Source organism: Solanum tuberosum, unplaced genomic scaffold (genome assembly GCF_000226075.1).
Source record: "Solanum tuberosum cultivar DM 1-3 516 R44 unplaced genomic scaffold, SolTub_3.0 scf00204, whole genome shotgun sequence".
NCBI lineage: Eukaryota > Viridiplantae > Streptophyta > Magnoliopsida > Solanales > Solanaceae > Solanum > Solanum tuberosum.
Genome location: NW_006239127.1, coordinates 43,976 through 63,713, shown reverse-complemented (window position 1 = coordinate 63,713; position 19,738 = coordinate 43,976). Strand labels below are relative to the sequence as shown.

At 33.3% G+C, this 19,738-nt stretch overlaps 2 protein-coding genes and 2 non-coding genes across 5 annotated transcripts; 2 read left to right on the top strand and 2 right to left on the bottom strand.

Moving 5' to 3' along the window:
* The first annotated feature begins 1,387 nt into the window (after positions 1-1,387).
* Positions 1,388-1,459, top strand: TRNAW-CCA (transfer RNA tryptophan (anticodon CCA)). The gene has a single exon. It is a non-coding gene; the product is annotated as a tRNA-Trp (tRNA).
* A 598-nt stretch (positions 1,460-2,057) lies between these two features.
* Positions 2,058-7,492, bottom strand: LOC102597663 (uncharacterized). Of its 2 annotated transcripts, none has more exons than XM_006355473.2 (5): positions 7,172-7,492; positions 3,199-3,249; positions 2,815-2,948; positions 2,626-2,717; positions 2,058-2,538 (listed from the first exon to the last, which is right to left on the bottom strand). In XM_006355473.2, the coding sequence occupies exons 1-5, from the start codon at positions 7,451-7,453 to the stop codon at positions 2,357-2,359; spliced, it is 741 nt and encodes a 246-aa protein (XP_006355535.1). In that variant the 5' UTR covers positions 7,454-7,492; the 3' UTR covers positions 2,058-2,356. The 2 variants fall into 2 exon arrangements, with proteins under 2 accessions (XP_006355535.1, XP_006355536.1); XM_006355474.2 differs by having other exon boundaries at positions 2,058-2,527.
* A 6,602-nt stretch (positions 7,493-14,094) lies between these two features.
* On the top strand, positions 14,095-14,168 carry TRNAI-UAU (transfer RNA isoleucine (anticodon UAU)). The gene has a single exon. It is a non-coding gene; the product is annotated as a tRNA-Ile (tRNA).
* On the bottom strand, positions 14,136-19,135 carry LOC102597338 (gamma-glutamyltranspeptidase 1-like). The gene is made up of 7 exons (XM_006355472.2): positions 19,031-19,135; positions 17,903-18,249; positions 16,851-17,369; positions 16,510-16,745; positions 16,132-16,396; positions 15,457-15,594; positions 14,136-14,697 (listed from the first exon to the last, which is right to left on the bottom strand). The coding sequence occupies exons 1-7, from the start codon at positions 19,041-19,043 to the stop codon at positions 14,470-14,472; spliced, it is 1,746 nt and encodes a 581-aa protein (XP_006355534.1). The 5' UTR covers positions 19,044-19,135; the 3' UTR covers positions 14,136-14,469.
* Positions 19,136-19,738: the final 603 nt, after the last annotated feature.

Genomic DNA, 19,738 nt, shown 5'->3' with positions numbered 1-19,738 from the left:
GGGGGGGGGGGGGGGGGGTAGGTAGTTGATTAATTGTATTTGGTTCCTTGGTGTAGGTGTATTTGGAAATGATATTATTTTGTTTAATTTTCTTTGGTTGGAATTTGGTTCCATAGATTTCGGAACCTGAATTTGTGGAACTAATTAAACAATACTATAATTACCTACTTAATTATTTAGATTTTTTTTAATAAAAAAAAAAGAGACATTTGATGATAGTCGAATCAACTGATTTTGTAACTCTTTATAAATTTATTTTTAAGCTGATATGAAATCTTTTCGATACGAGATATTTATTTGTACACATAAAAAATATATTAGAAATCATCTTGATCATTTATTCAAATTGTAAAGAACTATATATACATTCTCCACTCAATACCAAAATACATAAAATTGATGTAAGTTCTACATAGTGATATGGTTAGATCAATATTTGTATGAGTGGAGTGATAGCTAGTCAAGAACGCTCATATTCAGAAGATGGAGGACGATAATAGATGAAGATGCTCAAATAGATGTGTAGGAATATTAGGAGAGATATGATTAGAAACGAAGTTATTCGAGCAAGGTAAAAGTATAATTGGCCTGATTCGTAGTGAAAAAATGAGGAACGTGAGACTAAGGTGATTCGAACATGCGAAGGGGGTGTACACAGACGCACGGGCTAGTTAGAAGGTATGATAGCTTAGTTGTAGCATGAGTTAGGAGAGGTAGATGTAGGTCGGAAAAAATTGAGAAAGGTGATTAGATAGGACTTGACAGAACTTCAGTTTATTGAGGATATATAGAAATGTATGAAGGTCCAAAATTAGGGTAGAAGGTTAATTAGTAGATAATCGAATGTTTATTGCGCTTTATGTAGGAAGTAGGGGTCTAAACTCCTCATTTCCTCTACTCACCTGAAGGTCGAAAATTAGGGTAGAAGGTTAATTAGTAGATAATCGAATGTTTATTGCGCTTTATGTGGGAAGTATGGGTCTAAACTCCTCATTTCCTCTACTCACAATTGGTAGTACTATGTGGTATTATATTATTTGTTGCTTCATTTTCTTGCTATTTCATTGTTATATTTTTCTTGCAATTTCTTTCCTATAACATTCCTTTAGACTTACAAATTTTCTTCCCTATAAAGATAGAAGTAAAATCTACATTACGTCCTCTCTCCAAATCCCGCTTGTGAGGTTACTCTATAGATTGTTGTCATAGAGAGTCGGAAAAAAATTAGAATTTTAATTCCTTGGATACGACTGGAATGTTAAGATATTATTATATCAGGGGAAGTTGAATTTGTGTAATATTTTTCTTGGAAGAAAATTTATCAAAAGATCAATAATAAATTTTTATATTATATATCTTGAATTTATTTCATAAATATCACATCCTAGGATCCGTGGCGCAATGGTAGCGCGTCTGACTCCAGATCAGAAGGTTGCGTGTTCGATTCACGTCGGGTTCAATCCCCCGATTCTATAATCGGATCCATTCTTTTTCTGTTTTCTCAATTTTCCAAATTCTTTTTTGCTGCTTTTTCTCTGAATAAAATATGTAAATATACACAAAAATCTGACTCACTAATACAACTATGAAGTTGCAATTATGTGAATTTTCTCTTGAAAGCTATTTTAAGTTGAGAATTTAGAGTCCTTTGGTACGTAAAATGAGATAAGTAAAGATATTTTATGAGATTATTTTATCACACCTTCTGTATGAGATAGTATTTCCTTCATTTTAATACAAATAGTGAATAATTGCAATTTAAGTCTCTAAGTACAAAAGATTATCAACCACCAGATCCCCTAGTCTACAATATTCACCCAACCCACAAGCACAAATCCTCGACACGAAATATAATCCTAAAGTACTCCAAAGACTCAATCAAGTGTTAAGACCCTGGCATAGTTTCTTTTCAAAAGGGACACACTCACCTACTTTTGCACCAAACTATTTAATTTCTCATTGTTAAATTATAAATTTGAGATTAGAATTGATTCAAGTGATAAGAGTGCATGTAAGAACTCATGTCATATATTTACTGTATTGGTATAAACATCAAGTGCGGATAAGTTTTTTCCATTGAGCTCCGTAGTCCGTAAATTACAGAGAAAAACACAACCTTGGACCATTAGTGTTGAGATAGGATGGATGTCATCAAAAACTATTCAAACAGTTTCAAAGTTCATGCACAATAATGTCAAAATTATTCATTTTCCATAGGACCTAACTGAACTACATTATGGATCAGACTACCAAATCCATACAAAAGTCTGATGTATATGAAGATAGTAACAGCCTAGCACTTGGAATTATGCAACTTAAGGCAGATTTGATTTTCTTGGACCTAATGCTCTTGGATCTATGTCTTTTCCCTGGATTTGAAGAAATTGAAGACTGTCCTGGAATACCGGGTGAGGGTGAAAAGCATTTGTAAAACTTGACGACCTTTAACTATCCCTTCCCTTAGGTCCCTCACCTTTTTTGCTAAAGCTGGTGCTGCTGTCCTGGTCTCCATTGGGACTAGTAGACCCTGCACGGTTGCTAATGAAGTAAAGATGAAGCCAAATTCATCACTTGAACCATTTCAATGATAAAAAAATGAGCAATGACAGGTAAATGTCGAGTAACCTGATTGAGGCGTGCTTGAAAACTGTCGCAATCTTTCCTCTGCTAAACGGACAGCTCGAGTTGAGCTTCTAACACCTTGTGTTAATCCTTGGCTGGGAAGATCACGACTACAACATTAACATCATGTCCAAGAATAATTCCATAAATTGATGGCATAGAACTGAATAAGTTCATATGTTTTGTACTAACCCAATGTCACTGAGCTCCATAGTTAGGTCACTGATCTCCATACCAGAGAGTCGAACTGCAGCCATAGTGTCAGGAAGCTCCTCTCTAGTAACATCCATTAGCTTCTCTAGTGACTCTGCAGCTCGCCTAAAAGCCTAGAGTCAAAATTGATCATTAAGTTGTTGAGATATAGAAACATGCACCACATAGGAATAAGTTTCTTTGCAAACAAATCACACTTTCTTCTGCTTCAGAGTCGAGTAAGCATTTCTTTGTCCTAGAAAGGCAAGAAATTCACAACAACCTTTATCTGTTTCCAGAGTTCTACTGCATGCACTTCTATGCAAGCTCAGAAATAAGTATTGGACAAAATATTATGAGAAAGAAGAATTTATCGACACATACCAGAAGAGTTGGAATTGCAGAAAAAAACAGCCAGGTTGTAGAAATTGCAGCCTGTCAAGGAATACAAATCTCAGATATCAGATCATGGTATGATGAATGAAAATCTAAGTAAAATTTTATTGTTCTTAGTCAAAAGTAGGCATGGGGACGGGGAAGCATTTCTTACCATTTGCTTTCAACAATAGTAAAACAACTATCTGGTTCAATCAAAAAGTGGGGATTCTAAGTTAACAGTAACTTGATCATTACACTCATACCTTATATGTTTCATCTCATCAACAATAGAACCAATTGCTTCTTTAGAGTTTAGAGACACTTGAGCACATCCTGTCTCAGAGTGTCATCATTTTACATATTTAAATCATTTGTTTTTATATACAAATTCTATTCCATAAACACGTAAAAATAACACTTTATTTGTTTTCATTTATATTACTCTTTTAATACATTTTTTTTTTCAAGGTAAAGTTGTATTCTCCAGCAATAAGGGTGTGCTAGCAGCAACCTTCAAAAATTACAAGGGCAGGTAATCTTAATTACAGAGAACCTAGGATATCTGCTCACTGTTATACTTCATCTATACCCTCTTCTTTACACCAAAAATACATTGTGTTAATGCTTTCCTTTAACTTTCTGCATTGGGTTAGTAATATTCTCAAAACATCTGTTGTTTCTTTCCGTCCAAAATGGACCACCATATGCAGGAAGAGATTATAATCCATTTTTTCTGGGACCTACTCCCCCCTCTCCTCATCCAATAACTTAAAAGATCTGCAGTATGCTCAGGCATCACCCAGGATCCTTCAATAAGTCTGCAAAACATGTGCCATATTTGGACAGTGACTCTGCAATGGAGAAAGAGATGGCTGTTTGTTTCCTTCTTTTCATTGTAGAAAAAGCATCTAGAAACAATCTGGAATCTCATCCTTTTCAGCTTCTCCTGAGTTAAACATGCTCTTCTACAGACCAACCACGGGAAGCGCTTCACCTTGGCTGGAATATTACATCTCCAAACTTGTTTCCAAGGACCAGCAATGCCCCCAGGTTGTGCCAGATGATCTCTTTTGTAGAGTCTTCCTACAGTAAACCTCCAATCCCTTTCATGTCTCCATTAGCAGATAGCACTACAACCCCCTAACATGCCCTCACTGAGCACTGCTGTATCCCGTACATACAACCTCTCCCCTCAACCTTGCAACTGCCTACCTAACCCATCCTTAACACAACACCTGCAACCCACTCCCATCCAAGCATTTAACAATAACTCAGTTAATATATTAGAAAATTTCACTAGTTCATGTAAGGTACAACAAAATAAAACTATCATATCTTTCTATGCACATCATTAGGTATGTTCACAGTAAAGCTATTAATAGTGGCATCAATAGCAACATTTGGAACCAAATCTGCAAATTAAAGGCTTACAAGAGATCCAACACATGTACCATCACTACTTATATAAGACCATCATAGACCAATTAATCACAAAACAAAAATAAGTAAAAAGTAAATTGCTTGAATCTTCCTGTGTAGCATTCATTTTTAGAAAGTTAAAATTGTGACAGGAATCAGATTCATCCTCTTTTTTTTCAGAACGCCACCTTTTATCTCATTAGGCTTCCATGGAAGGAAGAAAAATTGCACTAGTGATGAACTATCATTATGTAAATTACAGGTAGATAACGATTTTAGGATCATATGACGTATTTCAAACACTGTAAATGTTTATTTAACATCATACAGATGTTACATAACATATTACTTATAATGCAAAAGAATAGGAATCAACTCCCCAAGCTACTCATTCATAATAAAGCCACCAACTAGCTTTCTCAGTTAGTAGCTTTAAAAAACAAAGTACAAACTGCATAATCACACCATCACAGACAAGCTAGTCACATTTCAATCGCTACTGCAAGGACAGCATAAATTAAATTTTTGAAAAGTCCAGCTATGCATTTGTTTAGTAGAACTAAAATTGTAACTTAAATCAGTTTCAAATTACATACTCTATTTCTTATTGCATCACCCCTGCACAAATGGAAGAAAGATAGAAAGATGCGAAAGCAATAGTACTTTCTAGCGAACAACCTTAACAGCAACCAAAAACGACAATAACACCTCCATCCCAAAATAGTTGGGATTGCCTATATGAACCTTCCATATTCGTTCTACACTATTTTGACCTATTTCATCCCAAAATTCCGAAATTTGTCTATTAAAGGCAAATTAAGAATTCTCCATTACTATATGTCATCATAATTGACTAGTTTGCACCAGCCAGCCATCTTAGTAATCCTACTCCTCTATGGCATAGGGGATGACAGCGTGAATTTCAAAATATGAATCTTACATGAGATGCAAAACTCATACAAGTGCGGTTTATCATGAACACAGAAGGAAAACAAAAACCAAGTACAAAACCTATGAAATCCTCGAGTCGTTTCCCAACAACTTGTTCTAGTCAAGTTATCCATAAGGTGATAGAGTACTAGATTGCCACGGAATATACTGAAAGCTTCACCAATGAACAGTTCATGAAATATTAACTTTCATATAGTTATCCCCACACATACACATAGATATTTACATCTTTTTCATATCTCCAAAATCACAATTTCCACAAGTCAACGTATCAAACACTGCTTTTATAAGATAATCAAATTTTCAAATATACAAATATCCATAACCCATATTATGAGGATGTTTGGAGCAAATTACTCTTCTTTTCTTTCCTTTTGCTCATGATTACTTACCCAAAATAAGCACTCCTTCATATTTAATAAGTTGAAATTGTAATGAGAATAAGATTCATCCTCTGTTTTTTCAGATCACCACTTTTATCTCATTGTGCTTTCACGGAAGAAAGGAAATGAAAAAAGGTCGTCCTTATGATGAGCTATGATTATGCAGATTACAGGTAGAGACATAGGTAACAAATTTAGGTTCATATGATGGATTTCAAACACAGTAAATGCCAATTTAACAACATACAGATGTTGCATAACATATCAATTCTAATGCAAGAGATCAGGAATTAACTTCCCAAGTTACTCATTAGCTAGTAGCTGTCATACCATCACACACGAACCAGTCACATTTCCATCGCTCTACAAGAACTACATAAATTAAATTTCTCACAACTTGAGTAAGGCATTTGCTTAGTTGAACAAGAATTGTAACATAAATCAGTTTCAGAACTCATACTCCTTTTCTTATTGCATCAGTCATCACTAACGGAAGAAAGAATGGTGAGAAAGCAATAGTACTATCCAGCGAGCTACCTCTACAGCAAACAAAAGGAACAACAATGCCTCAATCCCAAAATAGTTGGGATTGCATATATTTTTTTTGATAAAGAAAAAAAATAAATTTCTTTTGACCTATCCATTCAACACTCTTTTGACCTATTCCATTCCAAAATTTCTCTCTTAAAGGCAACTGTGAATTCTCTAAAACTAGATTTCATCATAATTTGGCTAGTATACTAACCATAGAAACCCTACTCTTATTTAGGAGAGGGGCCAACAGTGTGAATCTCGATTCGACAATATAAATCTTACATCGGATGCAAAAATCACATAAGTTCAGTTTATCATAAACACGAAAGGAAAACAAAAGCCAAGTACAAAACCTATCAAATCCTTGAGTTGTTTCCCTGCAACTAATCTAGTCAAGTTATCCATTAGCAGCGAACTAAATTGCCATGGAATATACTGAAAGCTTCGCCAATGAACAATTCAAGAAATATTAACTCTCATACAGTTATCTCACACAGAGATAAATATGCAAATGCGTGTACAAACTAAATGTAACTCTTAGTAGCTTATGAAGCAGTTGGCACTAGATTAGCAAAAGCTCCAATTTATGTATAACAAATCTTTCAAATTCACATTAGCAGAAATCTTCCTAAATGATAAGATCAGCAAAAATGCGTTTGTATATAAGAGAGTGAAAAAAAAAGAGTATGTACCGCGCAAGCAATGAAATTGAGGATATGAATATGGCGATGAGTGAGGGTCCACTGGGAGAGTTGAGGCGCCGACGAAGACCCGACTGTGGAATTCAAATTAGAGGTAACCAACGGCTCAGATGACGACGAAGTGGTTTCCGATTGAACCGAAAGAGATGCCAATTGACGTTGACGCAATCGGATACTAAACCTCCGGCCGGAAACCAAGTTCCCGGCGGTTAGTTGATCGAAATTGTTGTCGAACAACGGCGACGATGGCTGCAACTTCAGTATACTCAACATTTGTCAATTGGCTCGTGTGGTCTCGAAATATTTTAGAACAAAGTTTTATTTATAAGAAAGGGATAAGTGTCTAAAAAATACCTTAGTTTTATGAAAATAGAAAAATAAAATTGTTTTAAAAGAGGAAAATATATATTAATTGTGAATCACATATATATTATGGCTGGTGGAACGGTATCTGCTAAGAAGTTAGTGGTGGACAGAAAATTGATAAAAGAGTTGATAATCCATTATCCACAGATGCATGCACCTATAGCTAAGATATGAAACGCAACAAAAACCATGAATTCTTCAAATTCAATTCCTATTTTCACGACATGTGCTTTTGCAAGTGTTTTTATGTGGGATAAGGGTCTAAAAACTACCTCAACTTTGGTCGGATTTGCTGTTGTGATACTAAACTTTCATAAGGATCTATTACCTCCCTATATTATTTAATACCGTATTTTTTATCCCCTGAACTATTTAATAGTGTATTTAAAGGTATATATGTGCCCACGTGAACACATTACTATTTATAATTTTGCATTATTTTTTATGTCCACGTGGGCAAATATATATGTTTAAAATACGGTATTAAATAGTCTAGGGAGGTAATAGGTCCTCATGAAAGTTTAGTATCGCAACAGCAAATCCGACCAAAGTTGGGGTATTTTTCATACTCTTATCCCTATAAGAAAGGATGAGAACTTTCGTATATAGCCACCTTAATTATGCTTTATAGTTATAGTTTGCTAATTACAATTTGTAACTATATAGAAAGAGAGTCGCGAGTGAGATTGGGAGAGGGAGGAGAGAGGCGAGCGAGAGAGGCAATGATTTGTATAAGTGACATCTCGTTTGTATAATTTGCGGGTACGTTTGTATAATTCGCGTTTTTTTATAATTAAGTAATATAAAGTCTGAAATTATACAAATATGACAAAACTCGAAATAACAAATTGATACAAACATAAATATATGAACTTTAAACAAAATAATAATTTTTACTCAAATTTATTGTTTATTTTATTTTAAAATGAAATTCATGTGAAATAATAATATTTACTCAAATAAATAAATAAAAAATATTTTTTCTATTTCTTTCAAATGGTATCATTCAGATAAATAGTTATATTTAATAAAAAAATAGAATTTTGATATTAGTATACAAATTGGGATCAAATGATCAAAAAAAATTCAAAGTTTGTAATAATTTCTGGACTAAATTTTTTGTTTTGTAACAGTATTTGGACCAAAAATAAATTTATAATAACTTTTTAAAAAACCCTATTTTCTTACTCCTAGTATATATAATGATGTTTTACCTCTCACTTTATCGCAACTATACAAATAGCGGCGCCGAGATAAGGAAGCTCATAAAAATGAAGAAGAGGGTGCCGATATGATAATGGAACCCATTTTCAACATGAATTCTCTTAGTTAATTACGCTTTATAGTTATAGTTTGTTAATTACAATTCATAACTACATGCATGTTATAGGAAAGAGAGTGGCAGTGAGATTGGGAGAGTGAAGAGAGAGGTGAGCGAGAAAGGGCAAAAATTTGTATAAATCGCATCTCGTTTGTATAATTTGTGGGTACGTTTATATAATTCGCGTTTTTTTTGTATAATTGAGTAATATAAAGTCTGAAATTATACAAATATGACAAAACTCGAAATAACAAATTGATACAAACATAAATATATAAACTTTAAACGAAATAATAATTTTTACTCAAATTTAATTTTTATTTTATTTTTAATGAAATTCTTGTGAAATAATAATATTTACTCAAATAATTAAAAAAAATCTTATTTTTTCTATTTCTTTCAAATTGTATCATTCAGATAAATAGTTATATAAAAAAAAAATAGAATTTTGATATTAGTGTACAAATTGGGACCAAATGATCAAAAAAATTCAAAGTTTGTAATAATTTTTGGACTATAATTTTTGTTTTGTAACAGTATTTGGACCAAAAATAAATTTATAATAACTTTTTAAAAAACCCTATTTTCTTACTCCTAGTATATGTAATGATGTTTTACTTCTCACTTTATCGCAACTAAACAAATAGCGGCGCCGAGATAAGGAAGCTCATAAAAATGAAGAAGAGGGTGACGATATGATAATGGAGCCCATTTTCAACATGAATCCTCTTAGTTATTTCTGAAGAATTGAATCAATTAATAGCAGGTTCGTATGCTTTTCTCTTCCTTATCTTTTTTTTTATTGAAAGATATATGAATTTATGCGTGAATACTTGAATGAATTATGTTTTGCAAATATTCTTATTTCCTTAAAACATCTATGCTTGAATAGAACTTTCCAATTTTTTAATTATTATATTTGATTAAATAGAAGTTCAGTTGATCGGTGTTAGATCTTTAAAATTGAATTATCTTTCTAGATTCAAAATTCTTTTCCAACCTAGATTAAGTGATTAATTCAATAATGAATAAAGAGATATAATTTAGTTTTTCTAGTCTGCAAACTAAAACAAAATCTACAACTAATAGTTCAATTTATTTTTTTCAGTAATCGGTCTCCGCTCAAGCTATGGGTGTGACAATAGATCTTAATTAATCCACTAATTGAAGAAAGAGAAACTCTAAGATCATGATTTGCTTGAACAAATGCAACTTTTGTTCATACTTTTCTTCTCTTCTTGTTGAGTTGCTTCACATATATACATTTCTCTTTTTGCAACTCTTATGGCTAGTCTAACATAAGTGATTTTTGAAATAACCAAAAAACCATTATTGAGATGATTAACATTAATCTAAAATTAATGGTCTTATGAAAATGGCTTAGTAGACCATTTTCTTCTTTGTCTGATGCATACTACATCTGAAAATTAAATTATACATTTGTATATGCAATATGTATCAGGTGTATACAGTATGCATCAGCCAATGTAGAAAATGTTTTACTAAATCAATTTTACAATACCGCTAAATTTGAATTAATGTTAATTAATCATCTTAATGGTGGTTGCTTTGACTATTTCAATAACCACTTATGTGGTACTAACCATAAGAGAAACAAGAAGAAAAACGACATATAAAGCAAAAATGGAAGCAATTCAAAAAAAATATAAACATATGCACTGTATTTTGTTCAAGCAAATCAGATGCATTTGCTTCAATCAATGGATTAATCAAGCTTTATATCACATCTATATATTGGGCGGTGGAGGATTATCGAAAAATTATTGACACTCAATTTTGACTGATCTATAGTCCATTCAAGTTGCTATTTGATTAAATAAATATATTTTCAATCAATTTTTTGTATAAACTATCATATATATTTCATGTATTAATCGTTTTTTGATATTCATATTTTACAAAAAATATTATTTTTATATTTTATTATTGCATTTACTTTTATCAATTATCGAGTTGAAATAAGATTTTGTGTATATTTATTCTTATATTAAATATATACATATTTGTTTAACATATAATATATATAAGTATAGTTTAATGTAATATGTGTTTCTTATATATAAAAAAGTTATTATTATTCATTAATAAAGTTTGCAATAATATTTTTATATGTTTTTATTAATATGTACTCCCTTTGTCTCAACTTATGTGGACTTTTTTATTTTTCGAGAGTTAAACAATTTAAATTTGACAGTGAATTTGCGCATGGAATCTTAAAAAAAATTAAATGAACCAGTTTGGATTAATATTATTTATCTTAACGATAGTTGTTTTGGCTTTTTCAATCATCACTTGCGTGATTCTAATAATAAGAGCACCAAAAAGAGAAATGCATTTGTCTAAAGCGCCTATAAAGCTTATGGAAGCAACTCAACAGGAATGTGGTGGAAACACTCATTTAATTATGTTATATATGTGTTTAGACTTACTATTAGATACTCAATGAGTTTCAATTTAGTTGTTTTAGTTTAACTGGACTCGAAGTTTCAGAAAGTAATTTTATTTTTTTTAACTTTGTGGTCTTAAACAAGATATGGTATAGTGTATTATTTTTATTTATGTGATGTTCCGATTGCTATGAAATTATTATTAATAGTTGCTCTATTGAATGGTAAAATCCGAATATGATATTAAATTTTACCGAACTGAAGTTTGATTTACCTAACTGAATGAAACTTTAGTATTTGATATTTATTTTCAAGTATGGATTATCGAATTAACTAATACAAACTTTGAAAATATCAAACTGAAATGACTAGCCATAATAGCTTGTTGAGTAAAATATGTTGGTTTAAAAAATTGAGAATCCTGCAAAGCAAACAATCAATTAATCTTCCTTGGTTATAATCCATTGGTTCATACATGTCCTAGGTGTATAAAAAACATTCTTTTGGCTAAGCGTATTCTCTCTTTTAGTGTGGGGCATTAGTAAAAGGCCTAAGCGGTTTTAGCTCCTTCTCTGGTCTTGCCGCCCTTGCCTCACTTCTCTTTTCTCTTCTTTTAGAAGCTGTCTGTGATTGGAACTTCTTTTGCTTTGAACGACTCAAGAGTGCTTATGCGTTTTCACGCCCCTTTGAGACCTCGAAAAAATGGAGAAATTCCTTTTCTTAGGAACACATACAAGATTCGTCAAGCGTGCTAGCTGCAATAAAAAACAACGCTAACTAGAAATAGAAAGTGCTTCTAAAGGCGCCGGCTACCTTCTTACTGACAACACAACTAGGTGCTGACACTCAATTAGTAGCGTTGGCACGTCACTTGGCTCCTCAGCTCACTTCGGTTGCAAAGACTTTATCCTTAGGCGCATGTCTCAGCAACACAAAACGAGGATTTCGCTCGTTATAGGACTTGACCAAACATCTCACGACACGAGCTGACGACAGCCATGCAACACCTGTATGAACGTAAGTACCATTCCGTTAAGGACATGTTTTCTTGTTCATATGTCAAGGGTTGGTAAGATTATGCGCGTTGTATGGACACGCGCCCGCCACGTAATATATTTTTTTTTAATGTATAAAAAATCAATTTTTTGTTTTCTTTATCTCCAGACATGGCATCAGCCACCTGTCGGAGTCTTCTTTATCAGAGTTGCTTATTTTTTTCTCTAACTCATTCAATGTAGCTATGATTTTCTCCCATCGACCACAATTTTTCATCAATTTTCATCTAAATTTTTCTCAATTCAACCTTCGAAAATCCCCAATTTTTTTCAATAATCGCCTAATTACCCTTCATAATCTCCATTTCTACACCATTTCCTGCTTTTTCTCTCGAGATTGATGAAATTTCACTCAAAATCATTAACAATTCAATGCTCCAAAAAGTCGGTCAATTTTGAGAATTGAATTTTTAGATGCAATTAGTTTAGTTTAGTTGGGTGGAAATATTTAAAATGAAGATTTTGTAAGATTATTGTACTATTCGATGTTTATTGTATATTTGATTGTCAAAGCTTTATCAGATCTGGAAAAAAAAAAGGTAGATGTGAGACCTAACTATTTAAATTTTGTGTTTATGCTTGAATCCGCATCTCCTACTTTAAAAATCTTGAAGCTACAAAGGAAGTGGCAGTGGTGATTTAAGTGGTGGTTCACAATGAAATTTATGGTTGATGGGTCTGTTCTCACATAGTGGAGTAACAATAATTATTTCCGATGAGTTTTTAATTGAGCTAATGTGAGACGTATGTGATTTGAAGGTAAGAGGGGGCTTAATGATGGAAGGCCAATGAAGACTTGGTGGAGGATGAGTGAAGTTCACATGGTGGATCGTAGGTGCCGCCGCTGCAGCTCATGTTGTTGCTGGTGTTTCTTCGTTAAAGAGAAAGAAGAAAAGGAACATTAAAAGTAAAAAAATAAAATAAAAGGAAACATCAAAAGTAGAAAATTAATAATGAAATAAAAGAAATACTTATAAACACTTGAGAGTGAACTATACATTATTTGCCACCTCAGCACATAGAGAGCAAATAACTCCATTTTAAAATAGTCTAAGAGGGTAATAGGATCACGATGAAGTATGAGTGTGTAGTTGGAAATCCGGCTATAGGTTCGGAGGTTTTGACCATTTTCTCAATTTGATATTGATTGTTGAGTAGTCTACTTAAGACATGCTTAAAAGCTTCTAGCTTTATAAATTCCTATTTTATTGTATAAAATAATGGACTGAAAATTTGAATAGTTGGTCCAAAAAATGTCATTAAGTGAAAATCTTTGAGATATAAACTTTGTTCTTTTGTTTATTCAAAAAAAGAAAAAAACTTATAAGGATGACAAGAACTGTGTGGGCTATATCTCAAAAAAAAAAAATCACCTAAAATTTTATAACTTTCAATTCAAAATTTATATTAATTTAACTAATTGATATGAGAGAAATATTATATAACAAACTTACCTAAATTCTTTTGTTTTGCATGTTCAGGAAATACTCAAATACTTTGAATTTAACTATTATATCAAATATAATGAGTATTTATTTTTCATTTTGATGAATATTGAATCTACCTCAACTGCAATTAAACATACTTATTTCTTCTTTTAGGGTCAAACGCCGATGAGCACATTGAATTATCCGTCTTACCGTCTATAAAAGACACCAAAATTCACGTGCATTGCACGTAAATGATCATCATATTCTCCAAATTTTGAATTAAAATAAAATAAGTGACATAATTAAGAAAAAATAATATATATTAGAATATAATGGTCCTGTAGCTCAGTTGGTTAGAGCGTTGGTCTTATGAGCCGAAGGTCGCGGGTTCGAGCCCCGCCAGGACCAATTCAATTTATAGGAAAATGAGTTCAATCATATATATTATTAAGTGTTTTTTCTTTAACATTTTGACGTAAGGATCGTGTTCAACTAACCACCCTTCACCAATTGTAGCTCCGCCCTTGTGTCTACCTAGTTACACAGATGGTAGCTCTAGTTGTATATGTTTTAATGAGAGCTCCAAACATTCAATAAAATAGAAATCACACTTAACCAGATGATACTGATCAATGATCATACATGGATTTCCTCTGTTAGGGTCCTTGTGCAACGAAAACGACTTCTTGTTAGACGTTGAACTCAACGTCTAAAATCCAGCAGGAAATCCGCCCTTCCTCGGATCACTTACAGCTACAAGCTCCCCTAACTTGGATGACTTGAATTCTTGAACAACAAACTGGCAGATTGTCCCTCCAGCAATACTTTGTAGGACATGTCCCTTCTTTTGAAGGGCAGCCCTTATTTTCGCTGGAGCCTCTACGTGATCACCTGTCACGACTGTCCAATTCTCGTATTGTAACACATTCGGAATCAACTGCAAAGTACAATAACATGAAGGCTCAATAAGCTTGAAAATCAGAAGATTGGAAGAAAAAGAAGAGTAATAATGTTCTTGCAATCATGAGCACTACATTGTAGGTAGTGGTAATAAGGTCTACATACACTCCAACCTCTCTGAACCCCACTTGTGGAATTATACTGAGTATGTTATTGTTGTACTACATTTAAAATAAATAAGATTCTCCATTTAATGTAAAGAAATAAGGATTGAACTATGTTGTTTCTCTTGCCTTATGTGCCATTTAGCACACAATTTTGATATCTAAAGATAATGACAATTGGCTTTTAGGGCTTGTTTGGATATGGTTGTTACTTGTTACCTATTGTATTATATCGTCGTTACTTTGAACAAAATGTTTGTTTTGACTGTTACTTAAAGTCTTCAGTTATATTGTATAACCAATTTCGGTGTTATTTTACAGTAAAAAAAGACATTTTTATATAACTTTGATGTGATCGCGTCATTAACTTTCCCCCCTCATCTTGCCCTTATTGTTTAAGAATCCCATTTCATTTTTTATCCTTCCTATTTTTATAATAACTCTACCTCGTACCCTTTGTAATACTGTAATTAGCTTATTCTTTGGATTTCTAGTTAGTGGCATTACAAATGACGGGAAACTAAAACAATCTATCCAAACATTGTATGCGTCAAAACAATACAATGCAATATGATACATTATGGAACGATATGTAACAAAATGATTCGGAAAAACGTCAGTTGTGCAAGTACCTGATGGTAATATCTTGGAGCCATTACAGAAGAGAAGGGATCCATTCCCCTTGCAAAGTGATTCAGAAAAACCTCAGTTGTACCAGCAATGATCATTCCTCCTCCACTTGCACCAACAACAGCTCTCAGTTGTCCGCCCTGTTTATAACACAAATAAGGTTCAAAACATAGAATATGCTACCTCGGTTCCTAAATATTAGTCGTCTGGGGCGGACCCAAGTAGGGCCAAGAGGGTTCATACAAACTCTCTTTGTTGAAAAATTACATTGTCTATACATGGTTAAAATTATTTTTATGTATATACAACAGATGTTGAACCCCATTTTGTTTCGATCAGGCACTTGCCATCTATTTTCGTTCTTCAAATCTTTGGCAATACGAAAAAACCATATTCAACTCTTTAACGATATAAAAAAATAAAAAAAAAAGCTCTGCCCTCCTCTGTACCTATCCCAGGGATGGAAGGGCAGAGGCCTTTGGTGTAGGCGGATTTGGTCAGGGAGATGTAGAAATAGTACTTCAAGATCCGTTACGAGTCCAAAGACTTATGTTCTTCTAGGAATCTGTTAAATTCATCGAAAGACGTATAATATGGACTGAATGTAGTATCATTTTGTTAAGTCCCCTCTTCCATTATGCCATGCTCATTACACTTGGAAAAATTGTAAATCTTACCTTGAGAACAATAGTAGGTGTCATTGATGACAATGGCCTTTTGCCTGGATGGATAAAATTTGCAGGTGCTGGTGGTGGAACATTCTCGGAATGTTTTGCAGGAATGGAGAAGTCATCCATTTCATTGTTAAGAACTATCCCAGTACTCGGTGAGAGATACTTAGCACCGAAGTAAGAATTTACAGTGCTAGTCATCGATACAGCATTTCGTTCACTGTCCACAATGGACATGTGGCTGGTACCATGATCATTAATCTGATTCCACCTATTGTCAAAGTTGTTGCATTTGAACATTGATTTAAGTGACATACAAATCCCGATGAGTAATTAGAGTGCTCGAAATAGGTTAAACGAAAGGAACTAGTTGAAGTTGCTTACTTGCCACCATAGTGATTGGGACTGAAAGTCATGTTGTCATATATGGTCTTCTTCAACTGTTTTGCAAATTCTGTTGACAGCATATCATTTACGACATTTTTAACGTTAACAAAATCTGGATCACCGAGGTTCATCCTCACTGCAAATGCATGTTTCAAGGCTTCAATTTGTCGATGAATCAAAAGGGAGCTCGAACCTTCCATTGGAAATCCATATTGTGCAAGAATGTTCAGTACCTGAGGACAACAAGTATAAGGCATTTCTCTGTAAGAGGTAGACATAGTAATGACTAGAGGAAAAAGTCCGAGAGCATACTTTTATTTACTTAATTATATACTTACTAGCACCATTGCAGCGCCTCCTGATGAAGGAGGTGGCATACCAATTATCTGAAATCCCATCACGTCTGCAACGATAGGTTCTCTTATACGAACTTGATACTGCTGCAAGTCTTCCATTGTTAATATGCCTCCGGATTTTCTTATATCCTTGATCAATTTGACCCCAATCGATCCATTGTAAAATGGTCTAATTCCAAACGCGGAAAGTGCTCTTAGTGTTTTCCCTAGCTGTTTGTTATAACATATATCTCCTATCCGCAAAAGGCTGCCATTTGAAGTGAACAAGTCATGAAGTCCCTTATCAGCCATTATATCTGATTCACTTCTGAGCATTTGCATGTGAAGATACGGAGAAATCTTGAACCCGCTATGAGCTAAATGTGCAGCTGGCCTCACAAGCCTTCTCCATGGAAGCTTTCCATATTGTTTCCACGCGTTGTAAAGGCCAGCAATTTCTCCTGGAACTGCTATTGAAAGAACTCCGCTAGATTTTAGAGCACCATTTTGTGCATACATATTCTGGACAAGAAAGATATGGACATGACTTGTAAGAATTCTACCAGGAATTCTTAAGTACATATATTTATTCGAAAACATAAGAACTTGAAGCAATATCGATAACTAGTACTATAACCTGCGCGACTAAATAGAAACGTAATCTGAGCTCTAGTTTAAACATCCTCAATTTTGATACTGGTGCATTCCCATTTTCTCTCCTAAATTCATCTATGGAAGATTACAAATGCTATTTTCCACCAAATGTTCTTTAAATATGTGTTATATATGCAGGTCCATGTGTTTACGCGACTCTGTATAGGTAGCTTATACGTGTAATATGTTTAGGTGAGGACTAAAACATGGATTTTCATAGTCCTACAGAGATAGTTGAAGTATGAAACTTACTAACACGATTGTGTTCATTCCTATTCGATATCATCCAAAGGTTTAAAAACGAAACGAGAAGCCATGTTTCTAGTTAAAATGTCTCGAATATCATGAATGTATAGGATTGCTTAATTGAACAATCGAAAAATTGCAAGAGATTCAAATACCTTATAGGCTTTCTTGGGAGCATTTTCTCTCATATCAAAGGCTTGTGCTTTTCCATCTGCTGATCTTATTAGCATGAATGCACCTCCACCAATGCCACTAGACGCCGGACTAACAACTCCCAAGCAAAATGCTGCAGCAACCGCTGCATCCACAGCGTGGCCTCCTTCTCTCAGAACATCTCTTCCAATCCTCGAGCATCGTCCATCATCAGTGGCAACGACACCACGATTTGCCTTTATCACCTCGCGTCTATCATAGGCTAAACTTGTACTTGTTCCAGATATCGCCAACAACAATGCCAACAGAAGCAGAAATCTAAAGCAAGGCCACTTTGACATCAACAGAGCTGTAAAATGAATCAATAAAGTCCTCAGCTTTCATAACGAACAATCAGAGGCGGATTCAGAATTTTGAGTTTAAGGGCTCCGATTTCTAGAAAAGACAACTTACTGGTCTGGATAGATTATTTATACATATTAAGTGAATTTCTCAACAGGAATACAGAATTTTGACTAAAGCTACTTATTCAGCGGAATGTGTAATTAAAACTCTAGCTTCGCCCCTACCAATAATCTAGAAAAAGGAAAACTCAACAAATTGAGTTCATTCCTTGTCTGATTTCTACACAATATATATTGCTTTCGCCCTTTCCATGACCTACATGAACACGAGATTCTTCGTGCATTGAGTTTCCCTTTTATACATTAAGGTGTCATTTGGTACACGGCATAAGGTGGATATCCCAAGATTAAGGTAGATATAAAATTTATACTGTTTGATTGACAATATAAATTTATGTCAATATAAACATAATCCTGAATATCCCATCTTATCCCATCAAACTTGCGAATTTTTTATGTCCTATCTCCAAAGATTATAATCTCGAGATAATTTACTCTGCGAACCAAAAGATGCCTAAATGATAGAACTTCAAGTACACTAGCACACTCTATTTAAAGAAAAAAAGACTATTATGAAAGCCATAACAATGAAAAGATCAATTCTTTTCTTCTTCTTTTTTTCATTATGAGGAGAAAAATGAAGGTCCTAATAAACCATATTCTTAAAAATTATATGGATAAGAAAAATAATTGAAACAAAAATAAAATAAAATCTACATTACTTACAAGTGATGTTCATCCTTTAGAGCTGGACAAAAATTGTTGCAGGCTAAAATGAGTGTTGCTCCAATTCAGTGTAGATGGAGTTTTTATATTATTAGAATTTAGATACTTACCTACCAATAATAAATTTGACTAATTGAGTTGAGGGTGACCATTTTTTTAGGAAAAAAATTAAATGTTTTTTTGTATTGTAACATGTTTTTTTCAAAAATACTCGTGAAACATTGGCCAAACACTGCTCTAATATTGTTATGTATTTCTAATTAAAAAATTACTTACTAGAATAAGTAGATTTTGAAAGTGTCAAATATCCCGCATCGAATGGATATAGATTCAATAGTCTATTGAGCTAATTTATTTTTTTAATGTTAAGTTAAATTTAAAATTTGTTTTTAACATGATATAATATCATCATAATTTGGCAATTCACTCATGTTAGGTCCATCTTATCTATTCGCAGTTGAGATGTCCAAATCTAGACATGTTGGATGTCAAATAACCCACATCGAGTGAACTTGTATTCTTTAGTCTCTTTATATAAATAATTGGATGGAGATAAACCTAAAATTCATTTTTTTAAATTAAAAAATTAGTCAAAATGATAATGACAGTGATAATGACAGGATATAAAAAAAAAGTAACAAAAAAATCTCTGCATTCAAAAAGCTAAGTGGAAAAAAGAGATTTTAGCACTCTATAGTAATCAATGAG

Bases quoted from the DNA above. Each gene is read 5' to 3' on its own strand.
- LOC102597663 (XM_006355473.2), bottom strand. From the start codon at position 7,453: ATGTTGAGTATACTGAAGTTGCAGCCATCGTCGCCGTTGTTCGACAAC. The intron at 2,718-2,814 runs GTTAGTACAAAA...TGATCTTCCCAG, and splicing joins ATGGAGCTCAGTGACATTGG to CCAAGGATTAACACAAGGTG. The intron at 2,539-2,625 runs GTTACTCGACAT...TTACTTCATTAG, and splicing joins TTCAAGCACGCCTCAATCAG to CAACCGTGCAGGGTCTACTA.
- LOC102597338 (XM_006355472.2), bottom strand. The intron at 17,370-17,902 runs GTATTTGAATCT...TTTCTTGTCCAG, and splicing joins CTCCCAAGAAAGCCTATAAG to AATATGTATGCACAAAATGG. The intron at 16,746-16,850 runs GTAAGTATATAA...TGTTGTCCTCAG, and splicing joins GAGGCGCTGCAATGGTGCTA to GTACTGAACATTCTTGCACA.